The 16,005-nt window shown below is 45.1% G+C and overlaps 1 protein-coding gene across 2 annotated transcripts; it reads right to left on the bottom strand.

Moving 5' to 3' along the window:
* Nucleotides 1-1,378: 1,378 nt before the first annotated feature.
* CLEC5A (C-type lectin domain containing 5A) lies at nt 1,379-14,875 on the bottom strand. Of its 2 annotated transcripts, XM_049893732.1 has the most exons (6): nt 14,770-14,875; nt 13,847-13,944; nt 12,361-12,420; nt 9,310-9,446; nt 5,887-5,993; nt 1,379-2,957 (listed from the first exon to the last, which is right to left on the bottom strand). In XM_049893732.1, the coding sequence occupies exons 2-6, from the start codon at nt 13,923-13,925 to the stop codon at nt 2,843-2,845; spliced, it is 498 nt and encodes a 165-aa protein (XP_049749689.1). In that variant the 5' UTR covers nt 13,926-13,944; nt 14,770-14,875; the 3' UTR covers nt 1,379-2,842. The 2 variants fall into 2 exon arrangements, with proteins under 2 accessions (XP_049749689.1, XP_049749690.1); XM_049893733.1 differs by lacking the exon at nt 12,361-12,420.
* Between the last annotated feature and the right edge of the window lie 1,130 nt (nt 14,876-16,005).

The following is a 16,005-nucleotide window of genomic DNA, read 5'->3' as shown; positions in this document are numbered from 1 at the left end:
CTGATACACATGGGTTCACCATGAGTTGGAGTTGACCTATAGCTAATGCTTTCAATCATGAATCCAGGGATGATCTGTAAACTTCTGAGGACAGTGGTCAGCGACTTTGGTCATGAGACTAGTTACTCACACAGAGAGTAGGGTAATGTGTACATACTCCAGAGCTGTGAAAAGTAGAATTTTTTAGGCACCCTCCCTTGACGTGGGCTGATTTTCATTCCCGTAGTAACCCAATTCCCATAGTATAGGTATGTAAACTTCTGAGAAGTTATGTGGCTTGTCTAAATTCAGCTTCCAACAAAATGCATGGTCACATGCTGGTTGAAGACCTCAACTTCAGACCTTCTACAAAGTGCTCCCCCTATTGTTTATTGCCACTAAGGCACAGAGAGATGATCTTCTCTAAATTTATATACAACATCTTCTGTACAATGCATACAACATTTTTGTGAGGTGTGTATGACTGCCCCATTTTATAGGTAAAGAAACTAAGGCACGAAAAGGGTAAGGAATCTGTACAGACTCATGAAGGAAGCATAATTAGAAGCAATGTTAGAACTCAAACCCAATGGTTTATTAACATTCCATTGTTTTCTTTTTAAATTGTACCACTGCTGCCTAACAAGGACCACATTGACCTACTCTTCTAAGGATCCCACAACTCCCCCAGTAATGAACTTAGACCTGTATAGACACACCTCCTCATCTTAGGGGACTTTCAGGCTGTCTACTTGGGAGATCGCTGATGGTGCTTATGACATTTTTATAGTTAAATGAACAACAAAGCAAATACCTAAAAGAGGACCATGCACGTACAAATTATGGGAGTGTTTCATGAATGAAAGATTATGATTAATTCAATTCTTTGTACCAGAAATTGAGAGAGAGACCATGGGCTGAGGCTGTGGCTCATTTTCTGACTGTAAAAAGTTGCAATTATTCTGTCATAAATCAGGAAATATGCCAGCTAGAGTTCTCCCTTCTAGAAGCAGGAGGATTGCAGTTCCCTCTGTGTTGTCTGAATTCTGGGGCTTGCTCTTGTTTGGAATTCTGTTTATTCTTCTCTCTACCACAGTCTCAGCCTCTCTTTCCTTAGCTGTGGTTCTTATTCTTTGCTGGCCCAATCAGAGAACGCACATCTCCACAGGGCACTAATATTCTAATTTCAACATCCACCCTCTACAACACAGATTATTTCCAGTAACTTCCTTCAAGCAAGCTGTACACCTGATGTATTATCTCATTTTTTTTAATTGCAAGTGGCTGTGCTAAGGAACCCAAAACTATGAAACTTAGAAATATAGAAACAGAGCTTTCTGTTGCAATAAAAATGAAACCACGGCAATTTAGTGTGATATACATGTAATGATATGCACAGTTGTTATTGGGGTACATTATTAGACACAAATGGCAAGCAGCTTATGTAGGTGACTATGATTCCCATTGATTTTATACAGCCTTCCATGGTGGTTTAGTTCTTATTGCTCCAAATGCACAAGGCTGCCCATGTCTCCTTTCTATGCACGGAGGAGTGGGTGGCTAAGGTTGTGTCAGGAGTGTGGAGAAGAGTCAGGGCCTCAAAACTTTTTACCTGCCTTCTGCCTTTCTTTGAGGATGACCAAATGAATTCCCCGTTCCCTCCCTCACATGGCTTCCATTTGTCTCTCGTGTCCCCCTTCCACTTTCTGCCTCTCCTTGCTTCACCCAATACTTCCTCTTGGGTCAGCTGGACCAGTCTGGGTCAGTGGGATGCCAACCGGTTCAAGGCTTGGGCCTTCGGATCAATAGGCTATCCCCGGCAGCAGGAGTCTCTCTAGAACTGAAGGGAGGACTGTGTTGTGATCTGTGGGGCCCAAGTGTCTCTCCCAAATTCTTAAAATATACTCAACACAACATGGTCAGGTCATCAAACCTGCAGAGCAAAGGGAATCTGCTTATTCAAATTATGGTTGCACAGGAGCTATATTCAGCTCAAGTGTCTCTTCAGGGCTTTGCTGAAGAGCAGACAGCCAGTTTTTCTGGGCACTTGGCTGCCTGATCATCTTCCGAGGGACCTCTGGGCAGAGTCCTATTCTAAGCAGACCCCTCTCCATCCCCATGAGCAATGCTTTCCCTGCTCCAGGCTCTGCTCCAGGTGCCCTTCACTAGGCCTGGCCTTGCTTCAGACTGAGGAGGCCTCTGCTGTCCCACCCAGGGACTCACGTGGACAGGGGTCTCTTGGGAACAGGGGTGGGGTCACAGAAGCTGAGTTTATCCTCTTCCACCAATGAGGCTCTCTAAATAACCTTCACACCTGAGCTGTCTGCAGTTTCTCCCTCATGGTATGGTCACAGCGATGATAAAGCAAACCCTGGCCACAGGCTAAACTCTGCCTGCTGGTCAGTCAGCAATGCCAAGTTCTCTAGAAACAGATTAGTTTCCATAGCACATGAGTTGTCTCCATAAAACTGACTCTTTTCCTGAGAAGGCTATCACCTAGCCCCAAAGCAGAGCCTAGAAGCTCATGCCCCCAAATAGACAGGGACCTCTACCATTGACAGATGGCAAAGAGGTCATTGACCAGACAGCCTTGTGGATCTAAAGTGGGCCACAGGTAAAACTCTCACAGGAAGGGGTCTTGGGAACTGCTGGACAGAACAGGGATTTAGCCCAGGTGTATCATGTGAGTGTGTTTGTGGAGGGATGCCTGAGCTCTGGGGTCTACGAGGGAGCTGGGCAGTAGCCTGTGGGTGACTGGCGCAGTGGTCTGATGCTCTGCATTTCCTGGACTAGTTGTAAATATTCTTTCTGCTGCCTCCCTGAATGTATTTGGTGATCTCGTCAGACACCACGGGGACTGTGGTCATTTGGCATTCTTCTCGCAGATCCAGCGGTGGTTGATGTCGCAGAACGCTGCATCGAATGTCTTTGTTAGGCCTATGGTCGCACAGTTGAAATTCTGGCGGTAGTTGGTGACACTAGTGAGAAAGAAGGCACGGTTAAGGCCCCACTGGGTCCAGAGTGAGGGTCTCAGAGGAGTGTGAGGGAGGCGCAGGCGGCTGACCAGGTCCATGCTCTCATCCTTGGAACCAGCCTTTTTTCCCACTCAGGACCCTCTGCTGCCCTCAGCTGCCCCCATGAGCTTCTGTGGATTCAGAGTGTTGGATTAATTCACTCTTGTGTTTGGTCAAGAACATCTCATGAGCGTCCTCCTTTCTCCCAGAAACAATGTTGTAGACACTAGAGTATGTACTGAGTTTACAGCAGGAGGACAGAAAGGAGAGGGAAGAGATTCCTCCTCTTGTCCTAGGTACCAGCTGTCTTTAGACATGACCTGGTGATGGTAATGGTCATCCTTTTATCTGTCATTCAGCCTCTCACACTCTGACAGGAAAGGATGTGGTTTCATGGAAAGACCATGAGCTTTGGAGTCAAGTGGATGAGGGATCAAATTGTGGCTCTACCATCTCCCAGTTTGGGGATACTCAGCACACTTCTAAACATCTCCGTTTCTCAATTCTACCATCTGTTAAATGAAGGCTGATGAGAGCTCTTTTTTTTTTTTGGTGATCTGATGAGACCACCCTCATGAATACTGCAGGAAATATAATGCGTGTGGAGAACTCTAAAAATTTGAGGTGCCATAGGTCTAACTGGGGAGATTTCAGAACTAAAATTAAGCACTCCATTCAGAAATTAAACTGAGAGCTTTACTTCTACGTTCCTCATAACCTTTGCTGTTATTGTGTGTGCTGTTGAGTAGATTCCAACTCATAGCCAACCCTATAGGAAGAGTAGAACTGCCCCATAGAGTTTGAACTGCCGACATTTGGTTAGCAGTCTGCGCTCTTAACCACTTTGCCACTAGAGCTTCTCGTAATGATTAGGCTTCCATTAAAGTTTGCTGTTTTAAAAACAAAGCTCAGTCATGTTTATGTTAAGAGTGTTCCTACAACTGGCCTTAGAAAAAGCTTCATTGAATTGTTAAGATAAATTAGAGCCTGTATGTAAACATACTGTTTTAACTGCCTTAAAGAAGTTCCCCAGCAAGCACCTAGGCATTATCTCTTTTCTCTCAGCTAAATAAGCAGAGTTTATTTACAGTTTCCTAACTATTGGTCGGAAACCTGGTGGTGTAGTGGTTAAGTGCTACAGCTGCTAACCAAAGGGTCGGCAGTTCAAATTCGTCAGGCGCTCCTTGGAAACCTTATGGGGCAGTTCTACTCTGTCCTATAGGGTCGCTATAAGTCAGAATCGACTCGACTAGATGGCACTGGGTTTGTTTTTTTTTTTTTAAACTAATGGTCAAAGATTCTAATTAAGTTGGCCCAGCTGCAATTGTATTACTACCTTCTATATTGCTAAACCTGCATGTCAAAATTGTTTATACTTTTCATTTAAGAAACATGGCCTTAGTTAAAATGAATCAAGTATGAGAGGTTTATGTTAGACTAGAAACTGATATAAAGAAAGTTTTATAGTTAACTGTCACCCTTGTAATACCTCCTCCTTTCCCACCGTTGCTTTGATGTGAAGTTGTTATCTCCACTCACTCTATTTGTTAAATATCTCTTTGTTTTGCCTGTAAGACAGAGCATACCTCTACAGCCAAACTGAATGCGTGCTCTCCGGTGGTTCATTCCTTCAATGAATTTTATTTGTTTAAATATCAGATTGAAGTGTTGGTTCAATGACTTCATGAGGACAATGTGTAAAGTGTTTACCATGGTACTTGGTCTTTTCTAGACATGTATGAATGCTAATTTCCTCCCCTCTTTGGGGAAGCCCTGGAAACCCTGGTGGCATAGTGGTTAAGTGCTAGGGCTGCTAACCAAAAGGTCAGCAGTTCGAATACACCAAGTGCTCCTTGGAAACTCTATGGGGCAGTTCCACTCTGTCCTATAGCGTTGCTTTGAGTTGGAATCCACTTGAAGACAACGAGTTTGGTTTGGTTTGGGGAAAGCCAGTTAGAAGTTAGAGAACTGACTTGCTCTCTGTCAGACTCAACATTCTCATATAAGCCCTGGAATGTTGTGTTCTCCACCAACTATGGAATCATTCATAGGAGACAGCATTTGGGAGTTGGAAGTTCATGGCTTTAAGGCATAGACAAGTTTGTTATAACCTTTCTTTAGATAAAGAAGCCATTGCTGAGGAAACCTCTAGGAATGCAGTAATCAAGTGTGATCTATGGGTTAAAAGAGACCTGTGAGATGTACCAACCGGATGCTCTGTGGATAGATTTGCTCGGATCCTGATTTGGACAAAATGTTCCATTATATGAATACTCTTCTCCCTACTTACGAATGTTTGATGTTTTCCATAATAATTACAAAAATTGTGTCTCCAGAAATAGATGGTGCTATAGATGGAATTATGTCCCCCCAAAAGTTATGCTGAAGTCCCAAACCCTGTACCTGTGGATGTGATCCTGTTTGGAAATGGGGTTTTTCCTTTTGTTATGTTATGTCATACCAGAGTAGGGGGGTTCTAAACCTAAGCCCTTCTGAGTAGTTTTATAAAAAGAGAAAACAGACACATATAAGGGGAGACACCGTGTGAAGATGGAGACAGATGAATCTACAAATGTGGTAACGCTAAAGATTGCCAGTAGCTATTAGAGCTGAAAGGAATAAATAAGGGCCTTCCCCTAGAACTAGTGCCCTGAATTTGGACTTCTAGTCTTCTGAACTGTGAGAAAATATGTATCTGTTCTTTTTCTGTTTTTTTTTTTTGTTGTTGTTATAGCAGCACTAGCAACTAAGACAGATACTTTGGAAGAAAAGAGACACATAGAACAAAGACCCACATCCCAGCTTTGTGCTGTGCCAGACAAACCCGCTGAACCTCAGGTCTGGTCTGTTGGGGCAAACCGAGGTGCCCAGGGAATGTGGGGTGTTCACGTACTTGCCGTTGAACTCGTAGTTGTTGATCCATCGCCATCTTTTCTCTGCAGGCTGGTATGTTAAGCCAATGAAGTACATCTCAGCACCAGCTATGTCCTGGAGAAACTTCTAGATATTAAAAACAAAAACCAGTTTGACAACAAGTTCTTTACAGCTGCCTCCCTTGTGCCAACAGGCCTGTGACTGCATCTGATTCTGGGAATCAAGAATGCTGGTAGGGCTATGGGGCTGGCTGGCCCTGGCACTCACCATCAACCCCCGAAAAGTGGCTCTTAGACTCAAGAGAGCATCAGGACCACCTGGAAGGCTTGCTAAGACAGGGACTTCTGGGCTTCTGGTTCAGTAGGTCTGGTGTAGGAACCAAGAACTTAATGCATCTAACAACTTCCAGGTGATGCTGCCGCTCTCTGAGTACCACACTTTGAGATGAAGGGGAAGGGACACTGTGCCATCTAAACCAGGTTTTCAAGTAAATCCTTTTAATTTTGCATGCCTCTCTGCATAGGATTGTTTTCATTGCCAGAAATTCTACCTACCAAACGAGGGTGGGTCAGGCAATAGTAAATTGTGCTCATGTTCCCTGAGTACTTAGCAAGGGGACATAGCTTCGGAATTTTAAAAGTGTGGTGCCAAAGCAGATAATCCAAGGAGAAATAACCAAGTATTGGGTATTTGCTAAACTGATACTAGCCCAAGGCATCTTCTTTTGTGTATTAAGTTAATGAATCACAGATCACCAAGCCAGAAATCTGAGAGTTCCCTGGACTCCTTCCTGTCCTCTTCACATACCTCCCATGATCAGTGAGCATCCAAGTCTTATTCTCTTCACCCTCTAGACTACTGCCTTAGTTCCTTCTTCTTCAAAACTCTCTTTCCCTGAAATATCTCATTTTCTTAATTTTTAAAATTAATTGCTGAATTTACTCACTTAACAAAAATTTTTGAGTGTTTATCATGTGTCAGGCATTGTGCAAGGCTGGGGACATGGAAACAGGCCTATTCCTCCTCAAAGAAATTAGAGTCTAACAAGTCTTGGCAAAGTATAGCCAAGGCACCAAATCTAGACTGCAGCCTGTTTTTAAAAATAAAATTTTATTGGAACACAGCCGCACTCATTTGTTTACATATTGTCTGTGGCTGCCTTCGAGCTAAAACGACAGACTTGAGTAGTTATGATGGAGACTATGTGGTTAGAGGCAAAGCCTACAATATTTACTATCTGGTCTTTTAAAAAAAAAATTGTTGGCTCATTGTCTAACACAAGGGTTCTTAATCCTTGACTGTCTACTGGAAGCCATGGATGGTTTTCAAGGAAACCTGTGAAGCCCCTGAAATTTGACTCAAAATATTGTGTTTATGTTATGTTTCTGGGAAGAGGTACACAGCTTCATCACACTTTTTAAAAAAATCAGTGATGCCAACATGTTTGAGAACTGTGAGTCTAACAGGAGAAGACAGGTGGTTAACTGGCATTCTAAGATGTCACAGGCATGGTGGTAAGAAACATCTGGCCCAGGCACAAAGAGGGAATGACCGATTCTATGTGGATTTGGGGTTTTCTAGAAAGATCATAGACGAGGTGGTACTTGAGCTGAATTTTGGGAGATAGCTAACTCTTTATCAGGTGAACGGTAGACAGGGTGTGGGTCAGGATTGGGCTTCCTAGAAGAGGGGGCTTTGGAAGCCACATGTGGAGCAGTCTGGAGTGTTTGGGAACTATGAGATGTTCAGTCTGGTAGGTGCAGAGGTGGACCTGAGGTGTGTTGAGAGATGAGGTTGGAGAGAAGTCAGAGGCTGGACTGTGCAAAGTCTATATGCCATGCTAGGAAAACTGGACATTAACCCATCTAATTTGGAAAACAGCAGAGACCGTTTAAAGTCTCAGAGATGTTATTATGTTAGTTCTGTGGAAGGCAGGCCAGAAAGGAACACGACTGGGGGTTAAGAGGTGAGCTAGAGGAATTCTAAAAGTATCCAATTGCAAGCTGAACTAATGACTGTGGGGACCGAGAGGACAGGACTTGGTTAGTAGCCTATTTAGGAAGTTAAGAAGAAGGTGAAATCCTAGAAAACTGAGCTTCTGTCTTGAGGGATAGGACTACTCACCCAGATTGAGCATACAAGAGGAGGAGTAGGTGGGCCAGTCAAACATAACTGACTTGGTTTTGAACATGTTGAGTTAGTGGTGCTTTTGAAACATCAAGATGAGACTTGATGTACTGTATGATCTAGAGAAGAAGGCTGAGCTGGGGATACAGACTTCAGTGTCATCAGCAAACCACCAATGTGATGAGCTTTTCCTGGGGCAAGCAGGGAGTTTAAGAGGTGGAGAAAGCCAAGGATGGGACTGGGATGCACCAAAACTTAAGGATGACATCCTCTTCCTGTCTGATTTCCCTCTACCCCTCTTTTCCCCTTCCTTTCCCTTTTCTCCTCCCGTCTGGGTCCTGGTCTTCTACTGTAGGACATTTTTCCTACCCCCCTGGGCTCTTAAGCCTAGAGCATCTGTAGCATCTATCCGGACCCTTGTCCTGTGTTGGAAAGCTAAGTACCAAGATTTGGTGAGGAAGATCCTCTTCCAAGTTCTTCTAGATCAGAAGACTTTTAGAGGAGGGGCTGGGGGATGGAAGGAGAGAAGCAAGTAATAGGGTATCTAGCACAGTGCCTGACACTCAGCAAATGTTAAGGGTTTGCAGGAGAGATGACTATAAGTAAGCTTAGTTAAGAGTATGCATTTTGGGCAGGTAGATTTGAATTCAATTTCATGTTCTGTCACTTTATAGTAGTATGACCTTGGTCAAATTATTTTCCGTGCCCTAATTTCCTCATATATAAAATGTGGCTGATAATACCTCCTTCTCAGAGGTTATGAGGAAAAAAGAAGATAATAAATTTAAGCTCTGTGCATAGTGTTAGGTATTTTTGTTATCATTATCATAAACTGCAATCCCAGTTCTATGACTTCTCTGTTTTTCATATTACTAATTTTTGTTTTGTTGTACATAGGGTTGCTAATGTGTTGGAACTGACTCAACGGCACCTAACAACAACAACAACAACAATTTGTTAGTTCACATCTTCCTTCATTTACTAGGCAGACATTGACATTTCACATCCATGGACTGTTCTGTAGTTTTTGAACAACTGTTACACACAGCAGCTCATTGGGTCATCCCTGCACGTCTTGGACCATACCCAGAATGCTAGCCCATGCCGTGCCTGACGGGAAAGGCCACCAAGAGCAGATTTCTGTGGCTCAGCTGGACCCGAGAAACACACCCCACTCTAATGAGGAAAGTCTGCACCCCAGGCTCAGAACGAGGGGCCTCAGCTGTCCTTTCCCACATCCCCATCATCCTACCATCTCCCCCCGACAGCAGCTGCTGCAGGATGGGCTGTGCTCCCGACCCCCCCATACTCTCACCAGCTTCTCTGGGGTGTTGACTATTGCCAGGGTAGATCCTTCTTCTTTACAAAAGCTCCTGCTTTTGTTCCAAGGTGATTCAAAGATGGACAAGAGGAAGCATTTCCCTTGATGCAGATCCCACCCAGCGGGGCAGACTAGAAACACCAGAGAAGAGAGAGCATGAGAAGTTATACTAGCTGTGTGATATTGGGCAAGTTACTTAACGTCTTTGTGCTTCCATTCCCTTATCTGCAAAATAGGATTTTACCTCACGTCTTAAACACAGTTTAAATAATAGATGAAAGTGCTTAGAACAGTGCCTGGTGCACAGTAAATGATCCATAAGAGTTAGCCAGTGTTATCCCTTAATATATTACAGTGTAATGGATTGCTTTTGTGTGGCCTTTCATGCCATGGTCTTGTAACTCCCACCCAGGTGATCGGGGCGGGGCGGGGGCAGGGGGACTGTGTGATAGGGTAATTGTGGCCCACCAAAGGGAATGATCAGTTTTACCATCCTGCTAGGCTTGAAATGAGCCACCCCAGTGGTGGGAAGGAGAAGAGCCCACCTGCCAAGGTAGGAAGGACTGGCAGGAGAGACTGCCAGGGGAGACCCACAGGAGACGGCACATTGGGCTTCCCAGCACATGGAGAGAGAAAGTTGAGCGCCTTTGGGCAGAGACTGAGGGCCTGGGAGAGGTGCACCTGCAAGTATGGCTGGGAAGAGGCAGTCTTGATGGAAGGCCTGTATTCTTGAGTGTTCCTGAGCCTGAACTGTAAACTGTTACTTCCCTGATAAACCCCATAATCACGAAAAAAAAAAAAAAGAAGTTAGTGGTTGGGGTGGGACCGCTGCCGTATAGTGTTTTCTAGGCTGTAATCTTTATGGGAGCAGATGGCCAGGTCTTTTTCCCTCAGAGACACTGGATGGACTTGAACTGCCAACCTTTTAGTTAGCAGCCAAGCGCTTAACCGTTGAGCTACCAGGGCTCCTTTGCATTTACAGAAATCAACCTCAACCCAAGATGAACTCCGAGGCTCAGAAATTTTGCGCCATCTGGCCTCAGTTTCCCTGTCTGTAACACAAAGGGAATGAATTTGAAGTCTGGGGGCCCCTTTGAGCAAAGCAATTCTGTGGGAAAAGGGGCAGTGGGAGCCTCTGAGGATTCGGCACATAAGAACTGGGGGCGCGGAGGTTAGAACCATGCACTTTGCCTGTTCCGGAGCTCCCTGTGGGGGTGAAGCTGGCAGTGACTGTCTGTGGGACTGAGAAGAAAGGCGAAGCTGAAGGTGGCTGCGTGGTGAACACAGCGCTCGAACCTCCCAGCAGCCTGCAACTAGTTGTGGCAGCAGTGAGCTCTGCCTCTCTGTGCTAGGATCTTCAGCCACCTTCCTTCTCTGATCCTCCCATCTCCCTACCACCATTATGTGCCTCACCATACCTAGGGCCTATTTCTTGTCCTTTGGGAATGCGTTAAAAAACAAATAAACAAACAAAAAAAACCCCATTGCCAGTCAGTTGATTTCGACCCATAGCAACCCTATAGCACAGAGTAGAACTTCCCCATAGGATTTCCAAGGAGTGGCTGGTGCATTTGAACTGCTGACCTTTTGGCTAGCAGCTGAGCTCTTAACCACCGCGCCACCAGGACTCCTTGGATGTGGTAATAGGTGTGAAATGCTGAGGAAAAAAACCCAAAACAAAACAGAAGAAAGGAAGAATAATGGCAGAATTCAGCATCAGAGGGAAACCCTCTTGCTTCTTGCCTAAAGACACACCGTTTGGCATTGTTTTCCCAAAGAGCTGTTTGGAGCACTTCCGCCCTGACACCCACACAGCATCCTATTTCTGGGGTCCCAGTACCTATGGGAGCACTCATATTCCTGACAGGCCAATCATGGGCTCTTCTCTCATCTTTACGCAGTGGCTGATTTTTTATAAAGAAATTGTTCTATATCTCACTGTGGTGAGTAGCGTCTGGGGTCTTAAAAGCCTTCAAGTGGCCTTCTAAGATACATCTACTAGTTCCATCCTGGCTGGAGCAAAGGAGAATGAGGAAAACCAAAGACACAAGGGAAAGATTATTCCAAAGGACTAACGGACCACAAGTACCTCAACCTCTGCTAGACTGAGCCCAGAACAACTAAATGGTGCCCAGCTACTACCACCAACTACTCTTACAGGGAACACAATACAGGGTCCCAGACAGAGTGGGAGAAAAATGTAGAACAAAATTCAAATTCACAAACAAAACAAAACAGACTTGCTGGTCAGACAGAGACTGAAAAAACCCAAGAGTGTGGCCCCTGGACACACTTTTAACTCAATACTGAAGTCACTCCTGAGGTTCACCCTTCAGCCAAAGATTAGACAGGTCTACACCAGCCACTCTTTGGAAATCCTATGGGGCAGTTCTACACTGTCCTATAGGGTTGCTAGGAGTCGGAATTGACTCTATGGCAATGGGTTTTTTTTTTTTTTTTTTAATAGAGTTGTTATGAGTTGAAATCGGCTTGATGGCAATAGGGCAAACAAAAACACATGTGAGGAATGTGCTTGGTAGTTCAATCATGTATACGAGACTAAATGGGCACATCAGCCCCAAATCAAAGATGAGAAGGCAGGAAGGGACAGGAAAACTGTACGAATGGAAACAGGGAGCCTGGGGTGGAGAAGCGGAGAGTGTTGACACATTGTAGGGTTGGCAACCAATGTCACAAAACAAAATGTGTATTAACTGTTTAACGAGAAATGAATTTGCTCTGTAAATGTTCACCTAAAGCACACACAGAGTCCTTTCACATTATATGACAATGGTTACACACAAATCATTCCCATGCCTGGGAGGGAAACTGAGGCTCAGAACGTTCCTGCAGTCTGGCCTTGGTTTCCACGTCTATAAAAGGAAGGGATTAATTAGAAGAACTTTATGGATTCTTTGAGCAAAAAAAAAAAAAAAACTCTTGTGAAAGGAGGCCCTGAGAAAGCTTTCAAAAAATGGAGCAGAAATGCTGAGTTTTTCAGGTATATAAGAAGTGGTAGTGGAGGGTCAGCATCATGCACTTTACCTGTTCCGTAGCTCTCTGTGGGGATGAAGCTGAAATTACTTTTGCCAAAAATCTGTGGGACTGCAAAGAAAATCAGTAGTTGGTCAGCCTGGAAGGCGGCCACATGAGGCACATGAAAACAGACGTCACCACGGGGGCTGCCAGCCCCTGTGACTATTACTATGAAATATTGAATTCCTCGGCTCAGGTCAGCAGGGGCGTGCTGGGTTTGTGGTGCAGAGGCTCACTGATTCATAGTTCTTTCCTGCTTTCTGAAGTGACAGGAATTGCACCTTCAGACTGGGCAATGAGAACAGCATCCCCTACCCAACCGCTGTCTCCTAATCACACTTCCTTCCTCATTTATTTTTTTTTCCACCGAGTCTGGGCTGCGGAAGAGTCGGCTTGCTGCGATTGCAGTAAAATCCCATGGTATGAACCCTCTTTTTCCAAGCATTTGGATGAATTAATTTCTATGTACAGAGAGAGAAATTTCCCTCTTGGGTAAATGCCGTTACAGTATAATGCAGCTGTTACCTCAGCCTTAACACCAGTCAATCTTGAACTCTATTTTCAGAATTTGTCAACAATAGCCACCATCTCTGAGTACTTTGGCTCAGCTTACCCAACTAATTCTTTCATAGCAAAAGCTTTGTGTAGGCTTCTAAGTATCAGAGTCTGTTCCATTCTTTTTTTTTTTTTTTTGAGTTTTTTTTTCATTTTTATTAAGCTTCAAGTGAACATTTACCATTCCAATCAGTCTGTCACATGTAGGTTTACATACATCTTACTCCCTTCTCCCACTTGCTCTCCCCCTATTGAGTCAGCCCTTACAGTCTCTCATTTCGTGCCAATTTTGCCATCTTCCCTCTCTCTCTATCTTCCCATCCCCCCTCCAGTCAAGAGTTGCCAACACACTTTCCCGCGTCCACCTGATTTAATTAGCTCACTCTTCATCAGTATCTCTCTCCCCGCCACTGACCAGTCCTTTTCATGCCTGATGATTTGTCTTCGGGGATGGTTCCTGTCCTGTGCCATCAGAAGTTCTGGGGAGCATTGTCTCTGGGATTCCTCTAGTCGCAATCATACCATTAGGTGTGGTTTTTTAATGAGAATTTGGGGTCTGTATCCCATTGGTCTCCTGCTCCCTCAAGAGTTGTCTGTTGTGTTCCCTGATAGGGCAGACATTGATTGTGGCCGGGCACCAACTAGTTCTTCTGGTCTCAGGATAATGTAGGTCTCTGGTTCATGTGGCCCTTTCTGTCTCTTGGGTTCTTAGTTGTTGTGTGACCTTGGTGTGTTCCATTCTTTATCTCCAAGGCAGAGCAAGGAACCTGGTCCATTTTGTGAGCCAGGAAGGGAGAAGGGCGTTGTCAACTGACCTCAGGGTGTCAGAGACTCTCAGGTGGAAAGATTTGAGCAATTAACCTTTACATGCTACCTTGCCTTCTCTGAGGAGTCAACAAGAGCACATGGGGCTGGGGTAGGAGGTTGCTCGAATACTCACAATGCAGCAGGAATAAGGTCATTCCGACAACTTTTAGGACCACCACGATCAGCACCGAGATGATCATGCACCAGTTCATGGTGGAGAAGGGGAAGGTGCTGTAGGGACCAGAGCAGAGCGCTGTCAGAATCTGGGCGCATGGCTTATTATCACCAGGCCACATCCCGGCCTCTTTCTCGGAGCACTCTTGGGGGCTTGGAAGATAGGGATGCCATGGCAGGTCCCAGGAAGGAACCCAGCATCAGCCCAGCTGGTGGGGAGGCTTTAAGACTGGCAAGCTGCCTCTCTCCACCCATCCCCAGCTCTGCGCCTCATCCCCATCCTAGTCTGTGGGCCCTGAACTCTTTGCAAATATACTGTGGACTGTTAGAAGAACAAGCAAATTGGTCTTAGGGAAATACAACCATAACGCTCCTTAGAAGCAAGACTACAGAGACTTCCATTTGCTTACTTTGGACACGTCATCAGGAAAGACTAATGGCTAGAAAAGGATATCATGGTTGGTAAAGTAGAGGGTCATCGAAAATAAAGGAATGCCTCAATGAGATGGATTAACACAGTAACCTCAATAGTCAATGATCATGAAGATCGCACAGGACTGGGCAACGTTTCGTTCTGTTGTACGTGGGGTTATCATGAATCAGAGCAGACTCAATGGCAACTAACAACAACAACAGCAGCAGCAAACTCTTGTGATAAAATAAATCCTCTCCCTGGCGTTGAGAACCCTCAGTCCTGAAGTGAGCCTTGCTCCACAGGACCCTGATTTGTAGGCCTGGCTATACTGTCTTCAGCTGTTGGAATCCTCAGTTTTGAAAAGACTGTGCCAGAGGTCTCTGACAGCTAGGGCAGGTGTCCCTGAGGGTCTTGGCATTAGGAAAGAACCCACCATTTGTGCAGCTAGGACAGACAGAGAGACTTACATGCTCTCCCCCGGAGGGCTGGCTGGCTGGCAGACGGTGTGGTAGGCAGAGGCTCCTTCTTTCAGGAAGATGCCCCTTCTGTTCTGGTGACACCCTTTCTCCTTTACAGTTTCTCTGTGTGGGCAGCATCCCTGGACAAGCATTGCTTCCTGTTCTGTGATCTTGGCAAAAGGGGGGGTGGGTAAGAAGGGGAAGGAGTCTGTAGCCTCCGCAAGAGGAAGGTCACTGCTTGGGAGTCCGGAGGCTATCATCCAGGGGAACATCTTTAGGAGAATTTGGAGAATAAAGCACCTCGACATTAACTTGCCTCGTCTCTGATTCCCCTTGAAATACAGTGGGAAGAACATGTAAAACGGTAACAAACAGGGAGTCTGAATGAAGCATGTCTGGAAATTCTTTGTACTGTTCTGGCAACTTTCTGTAAGTCTGAAATGATGCCAAAACAAAAATTCTTATAAAAGAGACACAGTTGAAACCATTGATATTAGAGGGCAGGTCCTCTTGTGTCCATCTGCTCCATTCCTTGCCCCACAGCTCTACCCTGCCCCCTTTGTCATGGACCCCTCCTCTCTGGTCCCACTGCTCATGTTCCTGAGCATGTGCTGTGGTGTGAAGATTGTGCCCACCTCAGACCATCAATGTGATGCCTCCTTCAGAATGATCTGAGCACGGCACTGTCCTCAATGCGGGGTGCACAGGGTGGAGGGTGGGGAATACCATGATGAACAAGACTTCAGTCTTGTCATCCGGGAGTTTTTCTTGCATATTAAATTCAAAGTTTTCCTTTTATTATATTTTCCCTACTATAAAAGCTACATGTGCTCATTTCAAAAAAAATGATTAGAAAATGTTGGCAAGGAAAAATAAGGAACTGAAACCATCCATGCTGTTGTTGTTAGTTGCCAACTCATGGTGACCCTGTGGGTGCAAAGTGGAATTGCTCCATAGAGTTTTCAAGATTGCAACCTTTCAGAAGCAGATCGCCATGCCTATCTTTTGAGGTGCCTCTGGGTGGGTTTGAACAACCAACTTTTCAGTTAGTAGTGGAGCGCTTAACCTTTTGTGCCATTTGGCTGTAATCACTGTTGTCACCTGTGGGTGTATTCTGTTTTGGAAAAGTTGGAAGGTAAAATGTAGAGAGATCAGAGGCAGAGATTCCTCTGAAACTTGCATGGCCACTCCCGCTTTGAGCAGGTGAGTAAATTGGAAGTTCTACTGTGGAGGGGCGATGGGGCA

The sequence above is a fragment of the Elephas maximus genome, chromosome 8, assembly GCF_024166365.1.
Source record: "Elephas maximus indicus isolate mEleMax1 chromosome 8, mEleMax1 primary haplotype, whole genome shotgun sequence".
Taxonomy (NCBI): domain Eukaryota; kingdom Metazoa; phylum Chordata; class Mammalia; order Proboscidea; family Elephantidae; genus Elephas; species Elephas maximus.
Note: the sequence above shows the minus strand (reverse complement) of the source record. Positions and strands in the feature narration are given on the sequence as shown.